Consider the following 25561-nt stretch of genomic DNA (forward strand, 5'->3'; position numbering starts at 1 on the left):
TATTTTTACTACTACTACTACTGCTGCTGCTGCTGTTACTACTGCTTGTGCTATTACTACGGCTATTATAATTATTATTGTTATTTTATTATTATTATTATTATTATTATTATTATCATCATCATCATCATCATCATCATCATCATCATCACTTGTATACCAAATCATTCAGTGAGAGGCAACAGTATACATTCATTCCTGTATAATTTCTTCACTATTATCAAAGTATTTTTATTCAGTTAATGGTCTATATTGCAAGGTGCATAGGCTAGTGAAAGTAGTGAGAGAGAGAGAGAGAGAGAGAGAGAGCTTCCCTCACCCCAAATATCGATCATTGCGTCATCACCCTCCCTCGCTCCCTCCCTCCCTCCCTCCCTCCCTCCGTCTACTAACTGCGTCATAGTGGAGAGAGGGAGGGAAGCAAGGGGGGAGGGGAGAAATGGAGGGAGGGAGGAAGGAAAGGAACGGGAAAGGGAAGGAGAAGTAGAGAAGGGAGGAAGGAGGGAGGGAGAGAGGGAAAGGAGAGGGAGGGAGGAAGGAAGGAAGGAAAGGAGGGAGGGGAAGGAGAGGTGAGAAGTAGAGAAGGAAGGGAGAGAGTGAGAGAAGAGATAGATGGGTAGGTGCGAGTAGGAGGAGGATAATGGAAGATAAGGAGGGGAAGGGAGGGAGGTGGAGGGAGGTAGGGAGGACGAAAGGAAGGGAAGGGGTAGAGGAGAGGGGGAGGAGGGAGAAAGGGTGAGAGTGAAAGGTGTTGGGAAAGGGAGAGGAGGAGGAGGAGGTGAGAGATGAGGGAGGGAGGGAGAGAAGGAAGGAGGATTATAAGTAGAGAGGGAGGAGGGAGGGGGGAAAGAAGAAGGGGAGGGAGGAAGGAAGGGAGAGATGGAAAAAGGGAGAGAAGGGAGGAATGGAGAGAGGTAGGTAGGAAGGAAGGAAAGGAGAAAGAACACCCGAATTCTAAATACTTATATTCTTGCTATCCAGACGAGTTTATTTAACTTAGGAAACTACTACTACTACTACTACCACTACTACTACCACCACCACCACTTTTATTATTAGTTATTATTATTATTATTATTATTATTATAGTACTAGATATAGCCTTCATTAACCCCTTTACAACGAGGACGCTCTCATAAACTCTCTAGGAATCAAGTAGAGAGAAGACGAAGTAACTAGAAAAAATAGGTCGCCGGGTGGAAGGTGTTAAGTACATCCTAGAAAAAAAAAGATAAGTCACTGTATGGAAGGTGTTAAGTGCATCATAAAAAAAATAAGTCGGTGAATGGTTGGTGTTAAGTACATCCTAGAAAAGAAATAAGTCGGTGAATGGATGGTGTTAAGTACTTTCATAGCATGGAAAGGGTTGGAAAGAAAATGGAAATAGTTGGATTTTTTGTTTATTTTTTATTCTTGCAACCCCCAGACGATTTTGTTAAGCTGAGAGAGAGAGAGAGAGAATAAGTAGGTTCGTCCACTGCAGCCAAAAGGTTAATCTCTCTCTCTCTCTCTCTCTCTAAACACACACACACACACACACACACACACACAGTCCTAGGTGTCAAAGTTTATCGAGGAAAAATGTAATGAATTTTTTATATTTCTTCTCTTGAAATAATGGAAAGTTGAGTGGTGATGATGATGATGATGATGACGATGACACTACGGTACATATTTTTTTACCGGTATTATTATTATTATTTACTACTACTGCTACTACTACTACTACTATTATTATTATTATTATTATTATTATTATTATTATTCCACTAGGTGTTAGGCTGATCAGTAGTATATTACGATAGTTGCGATTTTGGTGATACTAATGTTTAATATTTTGTAAGTTCCAATGACACCTAACTCTTCTCTCTCCTACAGAATGGCGTAGCGATGTGCAGACCTAAGTGCCACAGGGGGCGCTGGTGGGGGTGGCGCTGGCTCCCCCCTCCCCCTCCCCCCTCCCTGCTGGCGGTGGTGGTAGCGGTGGTGGTGGTGGGTGGCGGGGTGAGGGGTGTGGTGGGGGTGACGTCACAGCCACAACACTCACCGCGGCGGTACGTTGAGCAAGTGCCCGTACCGCCAGAGCCAAGCACCGTACCCACGTGCTTTACGGACACACCACTGCAGATAGGTGAGTCACGGGCGTAGATAAGGCACTGGTGTTCACTCTGGGTTAGGGGGATATACTGTAGGTGTATTGTTTGCCTAGCCTGCCAGTACCGGCACTCTGCTGGGCCACCCACTAAACATGTCACAAGACCCACCTACGCTTGTCCATTTTGGCATCCGTCTCAGATGACGTGACATCATTATCAGCTCTTATTGAACCTATAATTAGACATAAAAATATTATATGTTTTGCATACAGGATGAATAAAATATGGATGGTTTCTTTCCTGGTCGGGGGCTGTGCCCCCTCCGCACCGCACGCTGGCCTTACGGAGCTCGTGCCCTTCCCATGGTCCAGTGTTTAGATAAAAAAAGGAAAAAGGAACCAATGGTCAGAATTCCGTAAGATTGTTTTCTCCAAGAAAAAACAAAAACAAGATAACAGAGCCAAATTCAAGATCCATTCCTTTCGAGATGCCTGGACACTGCGTTTGAAAGACTGGAGGTCACAGGCAGTAGGAAATACAGACAAAGAGACCTTTCCAGAGTTGACTTGTTGCATACTGAGATAATTGGTGGCATGCGTCTAACTATATCAAAGAAAGAACGATGTATTATGAGTATCACTCAGTGCCACTAAGATGTCTGTGTAGAATGGTTATACAGCACTAATACGGCTGGCTCTGTTTCTGTCAGCAACATTTGAAGATGGCAGTCATCATTATTCGTTTCATAGATCAGTTTTGCCTGTGTAGGCTATGTGTGTGTGTGTGTGTGTGTAAATAATAATAATTATCATCATCATCATCACCATCATCATCATAGTAAACATCAAATAGTTAAAAAAAAAATTTTCCCCTTACAGATATGAAGCCTCAACGTGTGTGTGTGTGTGTGTGTGTGTGTGTGTGTGTGTGTGTGTGTGTGTGTAATAATAATCATCATCATCATAATCATAGTAAACATGAAAGTTAACAAATTTTTTTCGCTTACAGATATGAAGCCCCAACATCTCTACGTCAACGAGCGGGAACAGCCGCTAACAATGCTAACTTCCAGCCACATCCCGCAGCAGCTCATGACTCGAATGGTGGCTATATTTCTCAAAGAATGGCTGGGCTACGTCAACCTTACCATCACTACAGTGCCTGAGAGTTTCGATCCAAGTTCAGTTGTAGAAGCGATGCGCCCCCCAGAGGATAAGAGCGCCATTGCTACGTGAGTATTCCGATTTCGAATGTTGTAGAAAATGACCGTTGATTTTTTGATGTTCTTGTCCCTAGCACCTCTTCTTTAGGGATTTAGTTTTGGATTTGGGTGGTTAATGTCCTTTCGTATGTTCTTTATGCAGATTGTGGTGATAAATGAAATCTTGTGCATTCTTTACGGAGAGTTTGGCGATGTTAGAAGGATTTATGTAACAAGGAATTGGACAGTAAGGTGTAATAAGCAAAATAAATCGCAAAGGAAGGGGTGTTAGGGACTTTCCTTAATCGACGAGAATACGGGCCTAAGTTTGAGTTGTTTGGTAGGCGCGTTGGATAGCACGTCAGTTAATATATATATAGATAGATAGACAGATAGAGAGAGATAGAATGTTTAATATTTCCGTGTACCAGTATGTAATGTGAATATTAGAAAGATTAAGAAAATGTTTTTGGTTTGTATTTATTTATTATGATTATTGATATTATTATTGGGTTTACGGACATTTATTTTCCTTTATGTAGACAAGATAAGTTTTTAAAAATTTCCTTTATTATTAAAAATCTAATGACTAATATTGGCTTAAGGTAATTTATTGCTTTATTAAAAACTAATATTTATCTTTATTTAAGGTTGTATTAATAGACTAATTATTAATGTCTTTAAAGTCCACATTTTTATTATAGCTTACTTCATTGAGAGTTATTATTATTATTATTATCATTGTTATTATTATTATTATTATTATTTTGTCCACATTTTTATTATAGCTTAGTTCATGGAAACATTATTATTATTATTATTATTATTATTACTCTTGAGCACTAACACTGTCTAATATTTGCATTGGCTTTGTGTTGCTTGTGTTATGTTGCATGCATGTTGAAAATGTTTATAAGTGTATATACCGATTCTCTCTCTCTCTCTCTCTCTCTCTCTCTCTCACACACACACACACACACACACACACACACTTGGCAGAGTAAGAGTTTTTATTGGTATTAAGGCCATATCACTTAGTAAGAATCTCTCTCTCTCTCTCTCCCCCTCTCTCTCTCTCTCAAGCTCGTGAAGACCATAAGAATCTCTCTCTCTCTCTCTCTCTCTCTCTCTCTCTCTCTCTCAAGCTTGTGAAGACCATAAGAATCTCTCTCTCTCTCTCTCTCTCTCTCTCTCTCTCAGCTGACTCACATACCACATACCCTGCCAAAACCCGCCACTTACCCAATCTCACCCCAAAACCAATAGACAGTACGGGCGAAAATCGATTGCATATATTTTTTGGCGCCATACTTTGGAATTTGACTAAAACAGCTGGTAAAATTGCATCATTGAACAGGAGGAGGAGACGGTGACCGAGAATGAGGGCTGTTTAAGTGGTTTAGTGGGTTTTGCGCATCCATGACTCACTGGGTTAATTTAAATTGGTTTGGGAATGAGTTGGATAAGAAAGAGAGAGAGAGAGAGAGAGAGAAAGAGAGACGCACAGAACACTCATTTTAGAGATATTGAGGGCGGTGTTCTCTCTCTCTCTCACACACACACACACACACACACACACACACACTAGCATTTTTGAATTTTTGGCGCGTAAAAATTTGCATGTTGGTTACTTCTCCGAGAATTTCACATCGATCCTGTGATAATGCGGTATGAAGGTTTTGGCGGGAGTTACTGAGCATTTTATGAATTATCTTAACGTGGAATCTTACGTAAGGTGAGATCTGAGTCACGAGGGAAGTCACAACCCATCTTACGACATGTTGGTGGGTTGGATTTACCGTACGTTAAAATGTAGAAAGGTTGATTTACCAATTAACAGGAAGACGCTTGGGAAATTTCCTTCTGTGTCTAGTATTTATTTTTCAGGAAGGACCAAAAATAATTAAAAACGAATATTCCATGTTTACTCTTTCATGTAAAAAGAATTTGGTGGTCCCCTACTTACGATTGGGTAACGCTCCGATAAACCCATCGTAAGTGGAATGTCGTGAGTCGAAAATGGATTTAATACACCTAACCGACCGACCATCATAGCCTAGCCAAGTGAACCTTAAACATGCTTAGAAAACCTACATTAGCCTACAGTTGGGCAGAATCATTAACACAAAGCCTATTTTGTATATGTGTTGAATATCTCAAGTAATTTGTTGAATACTGTACTGAGATCATCAATTGCAAAAGTCAAAGTTCACCTGCGATGGCCATTACGGGCTCTGCCCTGGCCGTTACGACTGTAAGTCATTGAGGCCGTAATGTCCAAATAGGTTATGTTGTTTAGGCAGTTCGGCCGTTTGTCAGTTTGGACGTTACGACCTAAATGACTTAACGTCTGAAACGACCAGGACCCTATGGGCTTGCCACCATGATGCTGGGCAGTTATCTTGAGTTTCATCTCAAGAGTACAGTAGTTGCTTTCTCTTCTCACCAGTAGCAAGAGACAGATGGGCATTTCATAGGCATGATGGATGCACAAAACACAACATAGATACTGGGAGGGTATCCAAAAAAGACACTGGCAACACAGAGTGCTAGAGCATCGGATCATTGATTATTTACACTAACGACAGCCTGGGCAGACTGGGGCTCTGCTTGCTTCTGTTTCCCAGTATCACAAGAGAGTATTGTACCGCATATCGCTAGCCCGAGAGATCAAAATTCAAATTTCGAAGTCTAGTTTCTTTTTTTTTCTTTTCTTTTTTTTCCCTTTTTTTAATGTGAGGATGAAGGAACCAAAGGCAATGAGCCCACAAAACTGTTCCTTCCAAGAGAAAAACAAAATACAAGAGAGAGCCAAATTCAAGATCCATTCATTTCGAGATGCCTGGACACACTGCGTGTGAAAGACTGGAGATCATAGGAAGTAGGAAATACAGACAGAGGGAGACAGTTCCAGAGTTGACCTGTTGCATAAATGAAGGACTTCGAGTAACGGTTAACTCTTGCATTAGAGAGATGGACAGAAAAGGGATGAGAGTTCGCTGCTAGATGGGTGCTATGCACCCGTCATAGAGGTGGAGGAATGCATGCAGACAGTTCGGAGGAACAGTGACCATTGAAGTAGCAGAAGAAAAGACATGCAACAGTGCGGCAAAGAGACAGAGGTTGAAGGGAGTCAGTAAGAGGGAGAGAGTTAATGAGACGAAAAGCCTTTGACTCCACCCTATTGAGAAGAGCTGTATGTGGGGAGCCTCCCCACACATGAGAGTTGTACTCCACACAGGGGCAGATAAAACCTATGTATAGTGTCAACAGTTGTGCAGGAGTAAAGAAGGAATGGAGTTGGCATAGCACACCCAGTCTTTTGGAAGCAGATTTTACAAGAGATGTAATATGATCTTTCCAAGACAAGTCCCGAGTAAATGCAACCCCAAGCATGTTCAACGATGATGCAGGATTAAGCTGAATATTATTAAACATTAGTGGGTGTACCTGTGGAAGATTTTGTCAGGTTGATAGGTGTAAGAACTGAGTCTTAGGTGCATTAAAAACAACCAGATTATTTTTACCCCAGTCAGAGATACGAGCCAAGTCAGACATTAGGTGTCCCATAGCCTCATCCCTTGTTTGTTGAAGTAACTGTTGAGATGGCCGTTGTGGGAATTGAATGGAAAGGTGAAGGGTGGAGTCATCAGCGTGTGAGTGGATGGGGTTAGATGTATAGCTTAGAAGGTCATTGATTAATAAAAGGAAGAGAGTTGGTGATAGGACAGAGCCCTGAGGAACACCACTGTTAATAGGTCTAGGAGAAGAATGATGGCCGTCTACAACAGCGGCTGTAGAACGACCAGAAAGGAAGCTAGAGATGAAGGCAGAGATAGAAGGATAGAAACCGTAAGAGGGCAGTTTGGAAATTAAAGATTTATGCCAGACTCCACTGTAACCTTGAAAAATCGTAATTCAGCCGTTCATAAAATGGGGACCAGCTGTCTATGTTTACAGTAGGAATTGATCGTATGTAATTACATGTCAAGATTTCGATTGAACTTATTATTTTTCTTCTTATTATTATTATTGTTATTATTAGATCGTTTCACCATAACCCTTGAAATGTTTTTTTTTTAGACTGTCATTCCAACCTCTAATATACAGAAACACTGTACAGTATTTAAAATTCAAAGGTGTGCAATATTTTGTACAATACCCGTGAAGTTCCATATCATTGTTAATAAAAGGTGGGAGTTATTTAAATGGTATGCATAAATAGAATCTTCCACAATCTTTTGCATGGATGCATGACCTGTCTAACAATTTAAATAGATTGGGAGATAGTTCGTAATATATTCACATCGTTTTGTTATCTTGCTCGAGTAAATGCAATCATCCAAAACAAAAAAAGAAATATACAGTATACCGGTATATAAAAAAATGAAATTGTGATAATGGCAAGGATAGGAGGATATGAAGGAATGAAAATAAGGTGAATGACAGTGAAATGAGACTGAAGGAATGACTGATATGGAACTCTTGGATATGATGCATCTTGTACACAGCAATACTGGTCTCTGTAGTTTTCATTGTGAATACTACAATGTGAGAACGAAAGAAAACGCGTATGATATATAATTTTTCACTTTGAAATTGATGTTTTCTGTATAGTCAGTTTAGGATGAATTTCAGTGTTTTTTATTTGATTTGGGCATAAAAGGGAAGTTAATCAGATGCTATACAACTGTGTTAAGTGGTGCTTACTGATAAGCATTTCATTTTAAATAGACTTTGATAACGTCATATTAAAGGCTAGTTTAATCAGAGAAATGATTTCAAATGGGGGAAAAATAAGTAACACCTTGAAATAGGCTTAAGAAAACGTTGATTCAGAATGAAAAATAGTATATTATGGTGATGTTATGAGAAATACTAATCCACTGTAGAAAACAGTATACATAGTGACACTGAATATTTCCTAAACTGATTTCGGTTATGAGTGACAGCGGTAATGGTGATTGACAACTTGGATGGAACTCTTAAGCCAACACCAGGACTGAAACCACTATTTAAGTTACTGAATGTGCTGTTCGGAAGAAAAAAAATAATCTAGTCTGCAAGTTACGGTGTTTTATACTGAAAAAATTGCATCCACTCTGCATTATCTTGTACATTTTTGAAATTGTAAGCATGGACGATATCGAGCCCATTTCCCTGAGCCTTTAGCCATTCATGCATATGCTGTATTTTACCCCTTGATGCCAGTATATTAAAAAAAAAAAAAAATCATGCCACTGTTGCAATGTTTTTACTCAGTTTGGGAAAGGCAGTGTATAGAAGAGGTTGATTCAAATTTATCCCTCCCAGTTCAGAAAGTCTCTCCTAAGCTGAATAAAGATTGTTTGGTAATGGCAATTAAATAGAAATGAATACCCTCAGGCTGAAGGGGTTAAAAGGAGCAATGGAAGCAACATTGTTGCATTCAGAGTTATGAGAAAGATTGCTGCATCAAAAAAAGTAATGGAGAAACAAAACAAAACTTCTGTATAATTAAAAAGTATGGTACATATTTTTGCATCATGAAAAAAAGTACCGTAATGAGAGAGACTTTGTTGCATCTGAATAAGAATAATAGAGAAAGCAAAAGGAGTTCTGAGGAGTTCCATGGCAGAGAGTGGGAGCGGCGTCGGCCATATTCATCACCGGTGACGGGCTTGGACTCTCTGGCGAATTATCCCGTCATCCTCCAGTTCGTCTTCGTCAACGGCTCCCTCTTGGTGATGCCGAAGTAAGTGGAGGAGCCGTCTTCGCCCTGCACGCCATTTGATATAAACATTCCTCTCATTACATATCTAGACATTCGAGGTTTTTGGTAACTTCTGACTTCATCTTCGAATGTGATGCCCAAGATATGTTTAGACGTCTTTTCGCCCTGCATGATATGTGATGTTTTTTACTTTATTTTATTTTTAACTCATATTTTTGCAGATTGTTTAGAGATTTCAGTCTGGATTTGCGATTATGGGTAATGTTATTCAAACACGTTTATACCAAGTTCTGTTTTCAATGATATAGTTCCTTCTTTTTCAGGCCTGTGGAGCGATTTATCTGTTTGTTATGCATGATAAAAATGTGTCGCCTTATAGCAGTGTATTAAGATATTTGTACTACTACTGTTACGGTAAATAAACTGTCTTTGGCTTCTCATCTCAGTGTAATGGCTAGTTGGTGCGCTGTTTAAAAAGTTTGGTTTTCTTTTGGACAGACATCGTATCATATGTATATCCTGTACAGTCACGACTCAGTATACGATGGGTTTACATTAAAAGAAAAGCCATCGCATGATGAATTATTGTATAACGAGGTTCATAATAACATGGGTTCAGTGGGATAGGGAGGGAGCGAATGACCATGTAACCTTTATTTATTTATAAAAAAAAAAAAAAAACTTGCTCTTGACACCCCTCATTAGCACCATGCTTTCCACTAGGGCTAGCATCCTTTGCCAGACATGATTTCCAAGTCACAAGTTTCACTATTTCACATGGGGGGGGGGGAAGACCACTTAAAATTGTACACTGCACTTTTTGTTTTCCATTTGCATCATTATTTGACATTAGCAGTAGTGTTCAGTGACCTCTCATGCACAAAATAAAATGAAAGGCTGACAGTCACTGCAGATGTAAACAATGGGAGACCATCTTGGGTCAGTTTACTGACTGGGAGGCATCGTTCTATCAAATGCACGATCATTTTGCCCATGTTATTCCGAAAATGGGTTTAACCTTTTGTTCATCATTATAATAGTTTATTGCATAACGAGTAGACATATAACAATACCTGACTGTTTATGATTCACTGTTAAATGTTTTGCATAGTTTTTATTACTCTGGGTTGAGGTATGATACTTTTATTTAAATTTATTGGGAAGTTAAGGGCCTGATATCCATTTTCTGTGCCTGTTTTTTATCCTCACTTGTTAATAGCATACTGTATGATGGTTCATACAATATTTGGCACTAGGAAGAGATGAAGTAGAGGTGATATTTGATGTTTTTACAAAGCTGATGGGAAAGGTGAAGTGAAGGTAAAGTAATGATGATATCTGACCAATTTTTTATACAGCAAATAAGGAAAGATGAAGTAAGGGTGATATTTGAAGTTTTCTTTAAGACAGAAATGGGGAAAGAATATAAAGATGAAGGAAGGGTGATATTTGACATTTTCCTTAATACAGCGAATAGGGAAAGGTGAAGCAAGGGTGATATTTGAAGTTTTCCTTAAGACAGAAATGGAGAAAGAAAGTAAAGGTGAAGGAAGGGTGATATTTGAAGTTTTCCTGAACATAGCAAACAGGGAAAGAAAGTAAAGGCGAAGTAAGGATGATATTTGACTTTTTCTTTAATACAGCAAACGAGGAAAGAAAGTATGGGTGAAGCAAAGATAATATTTGATGGGGAAAGTGAAGCAAGGGTGATATTTGATGTTTTCCTTAAGACAGAAATGGAGAAAGAAAGTAAGGGTGATATTTGATGTTTTCGTGTTTTTCCCTCTCAAACAGCAGGACGGGGATGGGCGTACACATCCCTAAAGCCATGGTGAACCTTGAGGTGTGGGTTCCGCCGGGGTACAACTTGGAGCCACTCACCACTGAATTTGATACGAACAGGTAAGAAGCCGATGCAAACCACATTTAACATCTGGTTTATTTTCCACATTAATGTACTCTGTCAGGTGGTTTATTTTTTTTAGTTTATTCTTGTTTCAGATGGTTTTATTCAGTTCAGTGACTTTGAATTGAGGAGTTTCTTAATATATGCCATTCTGTCTGTTCTATCTATAGCCAGACGCCATAATTCTGTAAGGCAGTGGTTTCCAACGTTTTCTAATTCTCGCCCCCTCACTGAATGACACGTTCCCTGCGCCGCCCTGCCTCCAATACTGTATTTTACTGGCATGGTTGGCACATGTCAATAAATATCATAGATTCTTAATCTTTGAAATTGTTTATTTATTCAGATAACTAGATTTCTTATTCATATCTGAAATATTTTCTCCATGTTTAGAAATTACTGAATTCCATCATAATTCATAGTTTTCAAATATAATTACCCTCTTTGTCAAGCCTTCGTGCCCCCCAAGGGTGGCGCGCCCCACAGGTTAGAAACCACTGCTGTAAAGGGTGGCCATTTTTCTTTGAGTTAGCTGTTTTACGGGGAGGGGCACTAACCCTCCACCAACCTACTTGTTGACACATAGGGAACACGTATGGGTTGGTTATATGGTTACCACCCAGCGTTGTAAATGGTTTCCTGGCTTACAGGAAACCATTAGGCTTGTCACTCAATGGAAAGCCACCTGAAAAGGAAAGAAGAGTAATAAAAAGTGAGAGGAAAAATGGGAGAAATAGGAAGAGAGGAGGACAGACACAGAAACTGAATGATAAAGGTGAAGGAAGAAGTAGGCAGCACTACATCAAGTGAGTGGATGATGGCCCCACCACCTTCCACCTAAAATACTTCATGTTGCATTAATATTTTTTTTTATTTGACAGGATATAATCTACTTCACATTGCATTAATATTATTTTTGAAGTGAAGGGTTAGGTAATCTACACATTACAGTGTTAAAAAAAATATTTGCTGAGTACCGTATGATAAAAATAACATACAAGGAGTGAGAGGAGGATGAGATGGAGGGATGGAGTGGAGCGGTGTATGAGAGAAAGTGGGTGTGAGCTTGGGGGAGTGCAGTGAAGTGGTAGGGGACAGGGCGACATGGAGGCGATTAGTTTGTGGCCACCCCAGACAGGATTAAGGCGTCTGGCAGTCGATAGATAGGTAGACAGTGAGAGGAGCAAGGGATGGAGTGGAGAGATATGTGAGAGAGGGAGGTGTGAGCCGGGGGGAGGGCAGTGACATGATGGGGGACAGGGCAACATGGAGGCAGTTTTTTTGTGGCCACCCGTTACGGGATTGAGGCGTCTGGCAATAGATAGATATAGATAGAGAGATGGAAGAAATAGAATGCCCTGTGTTATCTTTACGGGGATATTATAACCCCATTAGCCACACCATTTGCAATAGGAGCCTCGGAGCTCTTAACACTATCTATCTATAGCCAGACGCCATAATAAGGGTTGGCCATTTGTCTTTGAGTTAGTGGTTTTACAGAGAGGGACACTAACCCTCCACCAGCCCCCTTGTTGACACGTACTTAACACAAAGGAGTGAAAGTGGGAAAGTGGGGCAGCTTCTGGTTCATGTCCAAAATAGAGAGAGAGAGAGAGAGGGAGGGAGAGAGAGAGAGAGAGATGATGTAGGTCACCCCCAGATAATGTGAAGTGAGAAATGCAGTCAGAATGTTGATAAGAATAATACAGTAAAATGTTTGTTTGTATAAGTCAGAAATATGTTTTTAAAAATAATTATGCTTCTCTTTTGGCCGATACTTTAATTGTTGGTAGAAGGGGGTGAGAGGGAGGGGGAGACCAAGGATGAGGTGGAAGGATGGAGTGGAGAAGTATATGGGAGAGGGGTATGTGAGCTGGGGTGAGGGCAGTGTAATGACAGGGGACAGGGCGACATGGAGGCAATTTGTTTATGGCCACCCCTTATGGGATTATGGCATGTGGCTATAGATAGATATAATACTGTATCTGTCTTTACTGTATCCTTACTATTCTAGTACTTTAGGTCCGATCCTTACTATTCTAATACTTTAGGTCCGATCCTTACTATTCTAATACTTTGTTTGCTTTATTTCAGCTACCTCGGTTCTGGTGGTCGGTTTGGTTGGTTCCTGCCGGCCAGACTGCTGCACACACACGACTTCATCATTGAACACTGGCGCTCCTTCATCAGCTCTGATTCACAAGCATTATACCTATTTTCTAGAACACCTGAAGGTATGTGTGTGTGTTCTTATCTTCTTCGTTTTCCTCATATTTTTTCTCTTCCTTTCTTCCTCTTTATATATATATATTTAGCATACAAAGGGAGATATCAGTATTTAGTGTATGGTTCAGAATAAATCCTTGAGGAAGAATTGATAAGTATCCCATTTAGTGTGAATGTAGTGTCAAAGATAATAATGATGATGATGAGGAGGAGAGGGGAAATGATAATGATGATGATGATGATGATGATAAGGAGGAGTGGGATGGGGAGGAGGAGAGTGATGTTGAGGACGATGATGATGTTGATGAGTAGGAGCGGGATGTTGATGATGATGACGACGATGATGATGATGATGACGATGGGGGAAGCAGGAAGAGGAGGAGAATCACCACCACCAGACACATATAATCAAGCACAAGGCCTCACAAACTCTTCTCTCTCTCCCCACAGAGCTCTCGGCACTGACCAACAAGATGAAGGATCCACTGACGGGGGAGTTCTATTGCCCTAAGAGCCTCGGGTGTGAGAAGGGCATCTTTACTCCCCCGGTCTGCAGAAATGGACAAATCTGTGCCGTCCTCTTCACTTCCAAAGCAGGTAGGAAATGGTTACATCCAGTCCTGTGTGGGTGGGTGTTTTTCTGTGAGTGGCTGGGTGTGTAGGAAATGGTTACATCCAGTCCTGTGTGTGTGTGGGTGGGTGTTTTTGTGTGAGTGGCTGGGTGTGTAGGAAATGGTTACATCCAGTCCTGTGTGTGTGTGGGTGGGTGGGTGTTTTTGTGTGAGTGGCTGGGTGTGTAGGAAATGGTTACATCCAGTCCTGTGTGTGTGTGTGGGTGGGTGTTTTTGTGTGAGTGGGTGGGTGTGTAGGAAATGGTTACATCCAGTCCTGTGTGTGTGTGGGTGGGTGTTTTTGTGTGAGTGGGTGGGTGTGTAGGAAATGGTTACATCCAGTCCTGTGTGTGGGTGGGAGGGTGGGTGTTTTTGTTTGAGTGGGTGGGTGTGTAGGAAATGGTTACATCCAGTCCTGTGTGTGGGTGGGTGGGTGTTTTTGTGTGAGTGGGTGGGTGTGTAGGAAATGGTTACATCCAGTCCTGTGTGTGTGTGGGTGGGTGTTTTTGTGTGAGTGGGTGGGTGTGTAGGAAATGGTTACGTCCAGTCCCTTGATATTGTGTGTGTATGTGTGTGTGATTTAATGCAAGGAAGAAGGAACCAAAGGCTGTAAATGCAGCAGTAAGTTAGAGCTCCAATGTAGTCTTATAGAGCTATAATTAACTTGCACACTTTCTCTCTCCACAGACAAGAATATCACCCAATTTCTACACAATCAAATCCTCACCATGAAGGCCTACGTTCGTGTGGCGTACATCGGCCCTAACCTGGACCACGATTTCGTTGACGCCAATAAACACTTGCCGGGGGGTGGAGGCATTGACCGCTCTGTGCTCATATTCCATTGGTGGCCGTCGGTGCTTCTCCAGCCCTTTGATTTTACCTCCGTCTCCTTCCCCCCCTGCATAGACAGCTCGGCGGTGGGTTTCATTGGTTGGAGACTCTTATCTGTATTCTCAGTGACATGGCAGGCTTTGCAGTTGTTTATTATTATTATTTTATTATTATCACTCTCATCTTAAATGTCAGGACCAACTGCCTAGCCCTGGGCTTCTACGCTCTTCATGCGGCAACATAGGATTGGATGATGGATGGATGGATTATTATTATTATTATTATTATTATTTTTATCATCATCATCATCATCATCACCCAGGCCTCCTTTCCCACCTTAGGGCAGGGTGAGGAGTAGCAGTGTCCAGACAGCCCAAATTTGTACAGTCCAATGGGCCACACTTCCATTCTCTCACCATTCAAGCCCCCAGGAATCCTGGCTCTATCTGTTACACCAGAAACATTCATCGCGTTCTGTAGCTTCACATACACATATCCATTTTGCATATTACACATTAACTCCTGTTTATGGTGGAGTGTAAAACAACATCTCGTGCTGTTCCCCTTAACAACTATACATAAATCCCCACTGCAGCAAAGAAAAGTGTGCTTTGCCATCTCATAATAACCGTCCTCTCACCACACTGCCACTGACCTATATACAGTTTCATTCCCTGGTGCTTTGGAGGCTGTTAGCATATTATTTCTAATGGCACCATACTTACACATGCACCCTTTCTAACACTAACACAGACTGATACATTCTTTCACTGTCATATGCCCAGTCAGTACACGTCATTACATCTGTACAGAACTGGAGTAAGCAGAAGTTCATCTATCTATCTATTGCCAGCCACCTTAATCCGTAAGGGCTGGCCACAAACAAATCGCCTCCATGTCGCTCTGTCCCCTACCATTTCACTGCCCTGCTCCCAACTCACACCCCCCCTCTCTCATATACCTCTCCACTCCATCCCTCCATCTCATCCTTGGCCTCCCCCTCCCTCTCCTCCCCCTCCACCTCACTCACACACAGTCTCCTAATCAGTCTCTCACTCTCCATCATATTGGGTAATTTTTGATGGAGTGGGCAATTTCACATGTCACAGCTAACATTCCCTTGTGTGTTATATCTTTTCAATACTGACATAATTCGCATCAGTGTCATATAAGAGGGAACTGAGGTGTAATGGGCAGAATAGATAATGAAGGAGAAGATGTTGTGAAATATGAAGAATTTGTAATATAATCGTTAGTGCGACTCAGGGTGTTAGTGTGTATCAGTTGTAATATTTTCCTTATTTTAAATCTACTTTGATATTTTGTGTTTGTATCTCAGAGCTGCTTTGATATTTTGTGTAATTCATTAACGTGCAGTACAGCTCTTGATTTCTATACCATATATGGTTGAGATTTATTGCTCCCATATTGCCACTCAGGGTTGAATGATCGGTCACTCACCTTATATGTCTGGCCAAACTGGTGTTGTCCCAGGTCCTCACACTCATGATGGGGAAAAATAAGGGCTGGATGCTTGATAAATAACTAGATCTATCTATCTATCTGTGTATAGCCCGACACCCTAATCCTGCAAAGGGTGGCCACAGACAAAACGTCTCCAAGTCTCTCTGTCACCCACCACATGACTGCCCTCCCCCCAACTCCCTCTCCCATCCTTCATATACCTGTCAGCTCCATCCCTCCACCTTATCCTCAGTCTCCCCCTCCCTCTCCCTCCCTCTACTTCCCCTACATACACCCTCTTGGTCAGTCTTTCGTCCTCCATTCTCTCCACATGTTATTAATTAAAGAATATCATGTCCCGCAGGCTGACGATGGCAATCCTCCATACCAGTGCAAGTATGAGATGCATCGGTTCCATAAATTTGTGTGGAAGAAGTTGAAGAGATACGCCAAATTTGCCTATGAGGTATGTTGGTATTGTGTTGTGTTACAGTACATGTATAATGGTTGATGAGTGTGGTGGTAGTTGGGGACGCTCATCATCCACTTAACCTGTGGATTGTGCAGTTACCTTTTTTATCCCACCCTGTGGCGTACAAAATATGAATGAAAAAGTTTTTTTTTTTTAGTTTTGTTTATTATAAACTTGAAGATAAACATCCAGGACATCATCTAATAAAAAAAAAAATCTCTCTCTCTCTGTCTTTGTGTAGCACCATGCATAAGTTTGTGTAGGGGTTGAGTTGTTAGTGGTGATGCACGGCCAGCACAGCCTGAGCTGTGGCTCGCAATGCGTTGCTACCCAGCCTGAGCTGTGGCTCGCAATCCACAGGTTAAGTATTGATGCCATTTGGTTGCTCTACACTGAGTGAAATGCCAAATGGTTTCTTGTAACCCAGGAAACCATTTAGCACATTGATAGTAACCATATAACCAGATGACACGTGGTGGTCTAGTGGGATAAGACTCTGTGCAGTTGAGACCTGTAAGGGATTTGCTCCATGTGGAATAGATAGATTGCCACTTTATTGTCATGTAGGGGATGCATGGTTTAGTTATACGGTTACCACTCAGTGTACTAAATGAATTTTGGCTGAAAGGAAATAATTTGGTTTGTTACTCAGTGCAGTCACATACAGTATAGTGATGTGGAGGTTTTTTTGTTTGTGGCCACCCCTTATGGGATTAAGGCATTCGGCAATAGATAGATGGATAAACAGGGGATGCAGCATTAGGCAATAGATATGATAGTTTTGACTGATATGTAGTTCATGAAGACAAATTTTGACCAAACATTTTATTCATCTACCTTCAGACAATTTTATTCAATATTTGGGAGTTCTTTAGAACTGGAAGGATAGATATAGACACATTCCTCACTCAGAAGTAAGGCTCGTCAAATTTCAAAATCAGATGAAAACAGGACTCTTGTACATTGCAGGCCCTTCATGTGGTACAGATTAATCACACACAATTTTTGTACATTGCAGGGACTTCGTATGGTACAGATTAATACATAATTTTTGTTCATTGCAGGCTCCTCATATGGTACAGATTAACCACACTGAATTTTTGTATATTGCAGGCCAGATTAACTATACAGAATTTTTGTACATTGCAGGCACTTCATATGGTACAGATCAATCACACAGAATTTACGGAGGTCCTTGAGATGTACAACAACTGGAGTCCACGCACGCCGGCCACCCTAGACCATGTGGCGTGTCAGTGGATGAAGGACAACAGGGTAGGAACTTATTATCTTATTTTAAAGTGTTTATGTTTTGATGAGAAGGGATAGAGATGGTTTGGGCATGTGGGGAGGAAGGACAAGGTAGGAACTTATTATGTTCTTTGTGGTGTGATGAGAAGAGGTCGACTGAGATGGTTTGGGCATGTGGAGTGATTGGACATCCAGGTGGGAATGTACTATCATGTTTTAAAGTGCTTGTGTTGTGATTCGGTTGCATATATTTGTCGTGTGATGAGAAGAGGTTGACTGAGATGGTTTGGGCGTGCAGAGTGGATTGACAGTAGAGTAGGAACTTATCATGGTTGAATGTATTAGTGTTGTGATGAGCAGGGATAGATTGGAGATGGTTTGGGCATGTGGAGAGGAAGGACAAGATGGGAACTTATTTTCATTTTTGAATGTGTTTGTGTTGTGATGAGGAGGGATAGATTGAGATGGTTTGGGCATGTGAAATAGATGGACAAGGTAAGAACTTGATGGAGATGGTTTGGGTATGTGGAGAGGAAGACAACATTGTAGGAACTTACCACGTTTGAATGTATTTGTGTTTTAATGAGAAGGGGTCGAAGGAGATGGTTTTGAATGATGAGTGAATGAAAGCGTGACCCATTGGATTGGGCATTCTTGGGCTGTCTGGATTTTGCTACTCCTCACCCTGCCCTAGGGTGGGAAAGGAGGTCTGGATGATGATGATGATGGAAGCTACTTTATATGATTTTCTTTTTCTCTCTCCCCAGAACCAGTGGATGCGATGGCACTCCGGCCGAACCCTACACCAGCTGAAGCTTGTGGGTCTCTTCCCCATCAAGAGGTCGCAAACCGTGCGGTTCAAATTCATCGCACCGGGCAATGTTCCAGCGTACTTCATGGCCGTGAAAGCCGTCAACAACAACAACAGCATCCTCTCCGACTACCAGATCCATCCCATCGTGCTGAATGGGGCATGCGATAGTGCCATGGTCATGAGGCAGTTTATCGAAATCCTCCAACGTTCATCTAGTCTTGGATTCTACAATAATATGGTACGTCTCACACTCCTTATTAGTTTGGGAAAGTGCCCTGATAGTGATTTGGGCAGGTAAGCTTATATATATTTTTAGCTTTGGACTCTACAGGGGAGGGGAAGGCCAAGGATGAGATGGAAGGATGGAGTGGAGAGGTATATGAGAGAGGGGGGTGTGAGCTGGGAGCAGGGCAGTGAAATGGTGTCTCCCCCGCCTTCATCCACTACAATTCAGTGATAATCTTAATTTTTCCTTGCTGCTGTTTAACAAATTGATTTAGCATAGGAAAGCACCCTAGTTGTGAATGAGTTGGTAAATTCATGGGGTGTATGTAGGTGAAGTGGAGGGAGGGAGAGGGAGGGGGAGACCAAGGATGAGGTGTAGGATGGAGTTGTGAGGTATATGAGGGAGGGGGGAGTGAGCTGGGGGGAGGGCAGTCAAATGGTGGGTGACAGAGTGACTTGAGGCATTTTGTCTGCAGCCATCCTTTGCGGGATTAGGGCATCAGGCTATAGATAGATAGATAGATAGATAGTTTACTGAAATCATCCAGTGTTCATCCAGCCTTAGATTCTACAGTAATATAGTAGGTCACACACTCCATTACCCCCAACAGTCCAGTGAAGGCCTTAATTCTCCACCTGAGTGCAAGAAGGGCCTCTGTCCAAGAACCTAAATTTTCAGAAGCAAGAGTAGATTTTAAATTCCCATAACTTGAGCTAACTTAGTGTGTGCTGCTTGTTCAACCAGTGGGAAGAGAGGCTGGCCCTTTTATCAGTGAAATGTACATTACTTGAGATGGTGTTTCATGGATCAAACTCAGCACTGGTGCTTTTTACCTTGGCCCCTCTTGCACTCATTTGCTACCTCATTTAGTTTAGGAAAGTGCCTTAGTAGTGAATGACTGGTTAAAATTATATCTAATGTCTCCAGTTCTTTATTTGATCTGTTCATCATGCTGAAGGGTGTCCTACTCCTCTCCCCTCCACCTCAGCCACACAGTCTCTCTTCTAGTCACTCATATTCCATCCCCTCCACATAGCCAAACCATCTCAAAGTACAGGTATTTCTCTTAACACTTCCAGTCACATCCAGGTAAACATACTGAACTTGAAAATCATCAGGAAGTAGGAAGAATAAAGAGATACGCCATGCAGTGCAGCAAGGGAAGTGTATTATCTTCGTCTTCAGATTGGGTTTGGAAGTGGGAGAAACAGGTGAAAGAAACATGTCCTCCAGTGCAGGTTAAGTGTATTATTGTTTGCCATTTCAGATTGGGTTTGTGGGTCCTGCTTGCTCCGACACCATTGAGCCGATAGCTGGCGTTTCCAAGTACTTCAACATCCCTATTATATCCTATGGGGCAGAGGGAGCCATCTTCTCGGGCCAGACGGACTACCCTTACTTCTTCAGGACCATTCCAGAGAACAAGATATTTGGGTTAGTGCAGTGCTGGGATTATACTGTACTCTTTTCACATTAACCTGGCCCATCACAGTACACATACGCCATACATCACACTCTATCTTTCTTTGGTTTAGTGCAATGCTGGGACTATACTCTTTTCTCTGTAGCTAGGTTTAAAATTGCTTATAATGCAGCCCATCACAGTACACTTACCCTACATCACATTCTGTCTTTCTGTCTATCCGTCCAGACACTTGGCAATAATGATGGTTAAAGGTGTTTCCTATCAAGGCCTTCATTGCACCAGCTACTTTCCTTCCTTGTGTCACTCTACTTTCCACCTCTTTTGCACATTTTCCTCTTTCCTATCACTGTGCCCATGTATTTGAACTCACATCAATTCCAGTCTCTCTCCATTGACCAACGGTGAATGATGATGTGTAAAAAAATGTATATAGTCCAGCTCTGAGTAAAGCTGTTGACTTGGTGTGTTTTCAGGCACGTGTATAAACATTTCTTCATGAAAATGGACTGGGTGCGCGTGGCATCCCTGGTGGAGGAAGGACACCGATACTCTGAATATTTGACCGTCTTGGATGAACTGCTACAGGTTAGTAATGAAATACCTGGTACACTCAGGCTTAAATGAATAGTGATACAAATTTTGCTTCACATTTAAGTGTAATTGTAGTACATAGTATTAATAAGATCATTCATTCATTCATTCAATCATCATCTTGTCATGATAATAACCATAATAATATGATGATGGTAAGAACAATAATAATGTTAATAGTAGCAATACAGTAATAATAATAATAATAATAATAATAATAATAATAATGATAAATGATAATACCAGAAATGAATCAGTCTTTCTTGGGTTTAATGTATCTTATTGGTATGTACAGTGCCTGCTGAATGTATGCAGGCATATCTGCATATGTACAGCATATGTTGTACACACAAATATGATAATAGTAACAATAATGTACATCATCATCATGTGGAGAGAATGGAGGGTGAAAGACTGATGAAGAGAGTGTATGTGAGTGAGGTGGAGGGGGGAAGAGGGAGGGGGAGGCTGAGGATGAGATGGAGGGATGGGGTGGAGAGGTATATGAGAGAGGGGGGGGTGAGTTGGGAGCAGGGCAGTGAAATGGCAGGGGACAGGGCGACCTGGAGGCGATTTGTTTGTGGCCACCCCAAACGGGATTGAGGCATCTGGCAATAGATAGATAGATAGATCATCATCATCATCATCCGGACCTCCTTTCCCACCCTAGTGCGGTAATTTTTTATATTCTGACAGGACCACAATATGACGTTAGACAAGAAGGAGTTTTCAGAGGAGCGCAAGACATCCGATGTGACCTCAAAGCTGCTGATGTTGAAGAAGGACAATTTCTACATCATCATCGGTGACTTCTACCAGGATGTTGCCCGCGATGTTATCTGTGATGCCTTCCACCTCCAGATGACAGGACAGCAGGTGGGCAGAGTGTTACTAGAATGTTTTGTACAGACTATATAAACAGATCCAGGGGTGTTGCTGATGCTACCTGGGCAGCACCCTATTTTATCACATGAAGGTCCAATACTGTGCATATATAGAAAGCATCATTTATCCTCATCATCATTATCTGGACCTCCTTTCCCACCCTAGGGCAGGGTGAGGAGTAGCGACGTCCAGACAGCCTAAGTTTACATAATTCAGTGGGCCACGCTTCCATTCACTCATCATTCAAGCCCTCAGAATCATGGCTCCTTCAGATAGGCCATAAAAGTTTTAACAAATGGGAATCGTATATATTAAAAAAAAAAAAAAAAATGCCCAAATGACAAATTGTACAAGGGGATGAATTATTAATGATATTGTTCTGAGGGTTGACCCACATCTGCAGACAGAGCCGTTCTTCATCCTGTTTGTGTATTAATTATTAATGGTCTATATACCCCCAAAGGGAGAGTATGAGAGAGAGAGGTGAAGAAAGAGGAATAGAGAGACATAATGATGATGATGATGAGAGAGAGAAAGAGAGTTTACTGCCTCTGTGTCCATACATCATCCTATTGACTATTGATTGCTAATTCTCTCTGTCTGTTCCAGGGGTATTTATGGTCACTGCCTCATTGGTACTCGAAGGAATGGTATGGGAGAGAGAGAGAGAGATAGCATACTGCCTCTCTGTCCATCCTATTGACTATTTACCATTTCTGTCTCTATTCCAGGGTTATTTATGGTCGCTGCCTCATTGGTACTCCAAGGAATGGTACGATACAGACTCCCTCTCGAGCTACAACAACTGCACTAAGGCCGAGATGCTTCAGGCGCTCGACGGGCACATCTCCCTCTCGTACAAGTATTTTGCCGAGGACGACGCCATTATGCAGGAAAACAAGACCGTTAAGGAGTGGCGGACAAGTTATAGCAATGTAAGTACCAGTTTAAGTGAAGGAGCTTTGTGGTGTGGATGTGATAGGAAGCGTTAGGAGAAATACATTGAGGTGGTTTGGCCATGTGGAGAGGATGGAGAGACGGACTGAATAATGAGGAAGTGAAGGAGCGTTGTGGTGTGGATGTGGATGGTGATAGAAAACGTTAAGAGAAATGCATTGAGGTGGTTTGGCCATGTGGAGAGGATGGAGAGCGAGAGACTGATGTGGAGAGTGAATGTGAGCTAGGTGGAGGGGGGCAGAGGGAGGGGGTGGCCAAGGATGCGATGGAGGGATGGAGTGGAGAGGTATATGAGAGAGAGAGAGATGTTAATGTTTGTACCTTAATTTACAACAGGAGAGAGAGAGAGAGAGAGGGAGGGAGGGAGGGAGATAGATGCTAATGTTTGTACGATAATTTCCCACAGGAGGTCAACGCAACACTGACGTCTGAGTCGGACTATGCTGGGTTCACGTACGATGCAGTTTGGGCGTACGCTTTGGCTCTGGATCAGCTGTTTAAGGAGGACCAGTCTTACGCAGCGGACTTACGAGCGACAAATACCACACAGTAAGTTGAGAGAGGATGGAGAATGAGAGACTAACATGGAGAGTGTATTTGATTGTGGTGGAGGGAGTCAGAGGGAGGGGGAGGTCAAGGATGAGATGGAGGGATGAAGTGGAGAGGTATGTGAGAGAGGGTGGCTTGAACTAGGGGGAGGGCAGTGAAATGGCTGGGGACAGGGTGACGCGGAGGTGATTTGTTTGTAGCCACCCCTTACAGGATTAAGGCATCTGGCTGTAGATAGATTGATAGAAGTTAACTTGGTGATCAGTTTTTCCAGAATTGTAGATTCTTTAAAAATACCAGTGCAGTAAAATATCTCAAATTTGAAATACTTGGATTCAAAGGTTTTATGGAAAATGGAATATCACTCTCACATGCTGTCAGAGTCCCATTATCCCATTCCCCCTGCCCTTCTCCAACTCATTCACATACACTGTTATAGTCATTTTCATTCTCCCTACCCATCTCATTCACATATGCACTCATAGTCATTCTCCTCCTCCCCCGCCCCCTCGCCCCCTCCAACGCCTTCACATACACTCTCATAGTCAGTCTCATCCTCCCCATCCATCTCATTCACATACACTTTCATAATCTCATTCTCCCCCTCTCCCCCTCATTCACATACGCTGTTATTGTCATTTTCTCATTCTTCATCCTGTCCACATGGCCACATCATCTCAGAGTACTGTATGTGTATTTCTCAACAATTTCAGTCACATGCACATCAACACCACAACACTTTCTTTCCTCATTTGTCTGTCTCTCCATGTCAGAAATACAACAGTGCTTGTTGCTAATCATCAATTTATTCTTTCCTCATTTGTGTGTCTGTCTGTGTCAAAAATACAACAGTGCTTCTTACTAGCTGTTGAATTATACTTTCCTTCCTTATTTATCTGTCTGTCTCTCTCTGTGTCAGAAATACATCAGTGCTTCTTATTTACCATCGAATTATTCTTTCTTTCCGCATTTGTCTGTCTGTCAATGCCAAAAATACAACAGTTCTTCTTATCCACATCAGCACCACAACATTTCTTTCTTTCCTCATTTGTCTGTCTGTCCATGTCAGAAATACAACATTGCTTCTTACCATCAAATTTCTATCTCCCCAGGGCGTTTATCAAGAAACTATCAGCCTTGTCATTTGATGGCGTGTCGGGTCATATTAGCTTCTCGTCAGGAAATTCGCGACTAACGGACATCATCGTTTGGCAGTTCCAGAGAGATGACTATGTGGAAATTGCTCGCTACCAGCCCGACACATCAGTACCCAGCAATGGACAGTAAGTTGGGTCATTTTTAAAACCTCTCCTTCCTTCGTTGATGAACATACCTTTAATTGCAGCATATTGGATGAGAGGGAGAGAGGACAGAGCTATGCAGAACTGAGAGAGAGAGGGTAGGATGGAGGGAGGGAGAGGGGGAAGAGAAAGAGGGGGAGGTGGTAGTAAAGGTGATAGTGATGATACTAGTGTCTGGATCCTACTGACATGTTTGAATTAAAAAGATATATATTTTTGATGATAAAGTGATGATGGTGGTGTTGGTGATAGCAGCTGATAATAAAAGCAATGATGATGTTGGTGATGGTGGTTGATGATGTCTGCTGTATGATAGATAAACGAAAATGCCTCTCCTTGATGATAGTGGTGTTCATGATGGAGGCAAAAGTTGTATACAGTGAATAACCAGTCATTCGTGTGTTTCCCCAGCCTGTTCATCAACGAAAGCCGCATCATATGGCCATCCGGACGAAAACCCGAAGACGGCAGTGAGAAATGCGTGGTGGAGGGCCTTCGTGCATTCCTAAACCTCAGCACGTGCGCACAGGCTGTCATAGTCCTGTGCACGGTGACCTTTGGGGGCCTCACAGTACTGCTCATCATCTGCTTTGTCCTCTTCAAGCGGCGGCAAGTCTTACGGTCTCTGTGCTACTCCAAGCTTCCCATTTTTTGTTGCTTTTTTACCCCCTAAGGATTTTGTAGCATAGAGGTGGGGTCATAAGTGGCATCCTGTGTGTGTGTGTGTGTGTGTGTGTGTGTGGATGGTCACGTTTGTTTTACTGGATCGTCATCATCAGAACAACGTCACAAGGATTTAGGATGCATACAGACATGGAAACATTTTTACTTGTTAATTTGTCTACTCCTACTTTTATTTGTCTATCTATTGCCTGCATATATATTTATCTCTGGCTGTCCGTCTGTCTGTATCTATGTATCCATTTCTATCTATCTTTAGAATATACAGTTGTGGACAAAAGTTTGCCAGTTATTTCATCTGCTGTCACTCTCATCTGCCTCTCTGTTCATTATTCCATTTATCTGTTAGTCTGTCTA

General features: G+C 41.9%; 1 protein-coding gene across 1 annotated transcript in view; it reads left to right on the forward strand.

The window, feature by feature from the left end:
• The first annotated feature begins 2050 nt into the window (after window positions 1–2050).
• LOC145411914 (uncharacterized) overlaps window positions 2051–25561 on the forward strand; it is a 38726-nt gene continuing 15215 nt past the window's right edge. The window contains exons 1-16 of the mRNA XM_080281885.1: window positions 2051–2131; window positions 3105–3327; window positions 10808–10912; window positions 13011–13150; window positions 13593–13739; window positions 14441–14673; window positions 16416–16517; window positions 17673–17798; window positions 18542–18826; window positions 20082–20248; window positions 20714–20825; window positions 21528–21707; window positions 22448–22651; window positions 23080–23222; window positions 24335–24505; window positions 24935–25132. Of these exons, the coding sequence (XP_080138011.1) occupies window positions 3107–3327; window positions 10808–10912; window positions 13011–13150; window positions 13593–13739; window positions 14441–14673; window positions 16416–16517; window positions 17673–17798; window positions 18542–18826; window positions 20082–20248; window positions 20714–20825; window positions 21528–21707; window positions 22448–22651; window positions 23080–23222; window positions 24335–24505; window positions 24935–25132 (2534 nt within the window). The 5' untranslated portion in view covers window positions 2051–2131; window positions 3105–3106. The remainder of the gene's footprint in view (window positions 2132–3104; window positions 3328–10807; window positions 10913–13010; window positions 13151–13592; window positions 13740–14440; window positions 14674–16415; window positions 16518–17672; window positions 17799–18541; window positions 18827–20081; window positions 20249–20713; window positions 20826–21527; window positions 21708–22447; window positions 22652–23079; window positions 23223–24334; window positions 24506–24934; window positions 25133–25561) is intronic.

The sequence above is a fragment of the Coenobita brevimanus genome, chromosome 11, assembly GCF_032717465.1.
Source record: "Coenobita brevimanus isolate Jiangsu-jjx chromosome 11, ASM3271746v2, whole genome shotgun sequence".
Taxonomy (NCBI): Eukaryota; Metazoa; Arthropoda; class Malacostraca; order Decapoda; family Coenobitidae; genus Coenobita; species Coenobita brevimanus.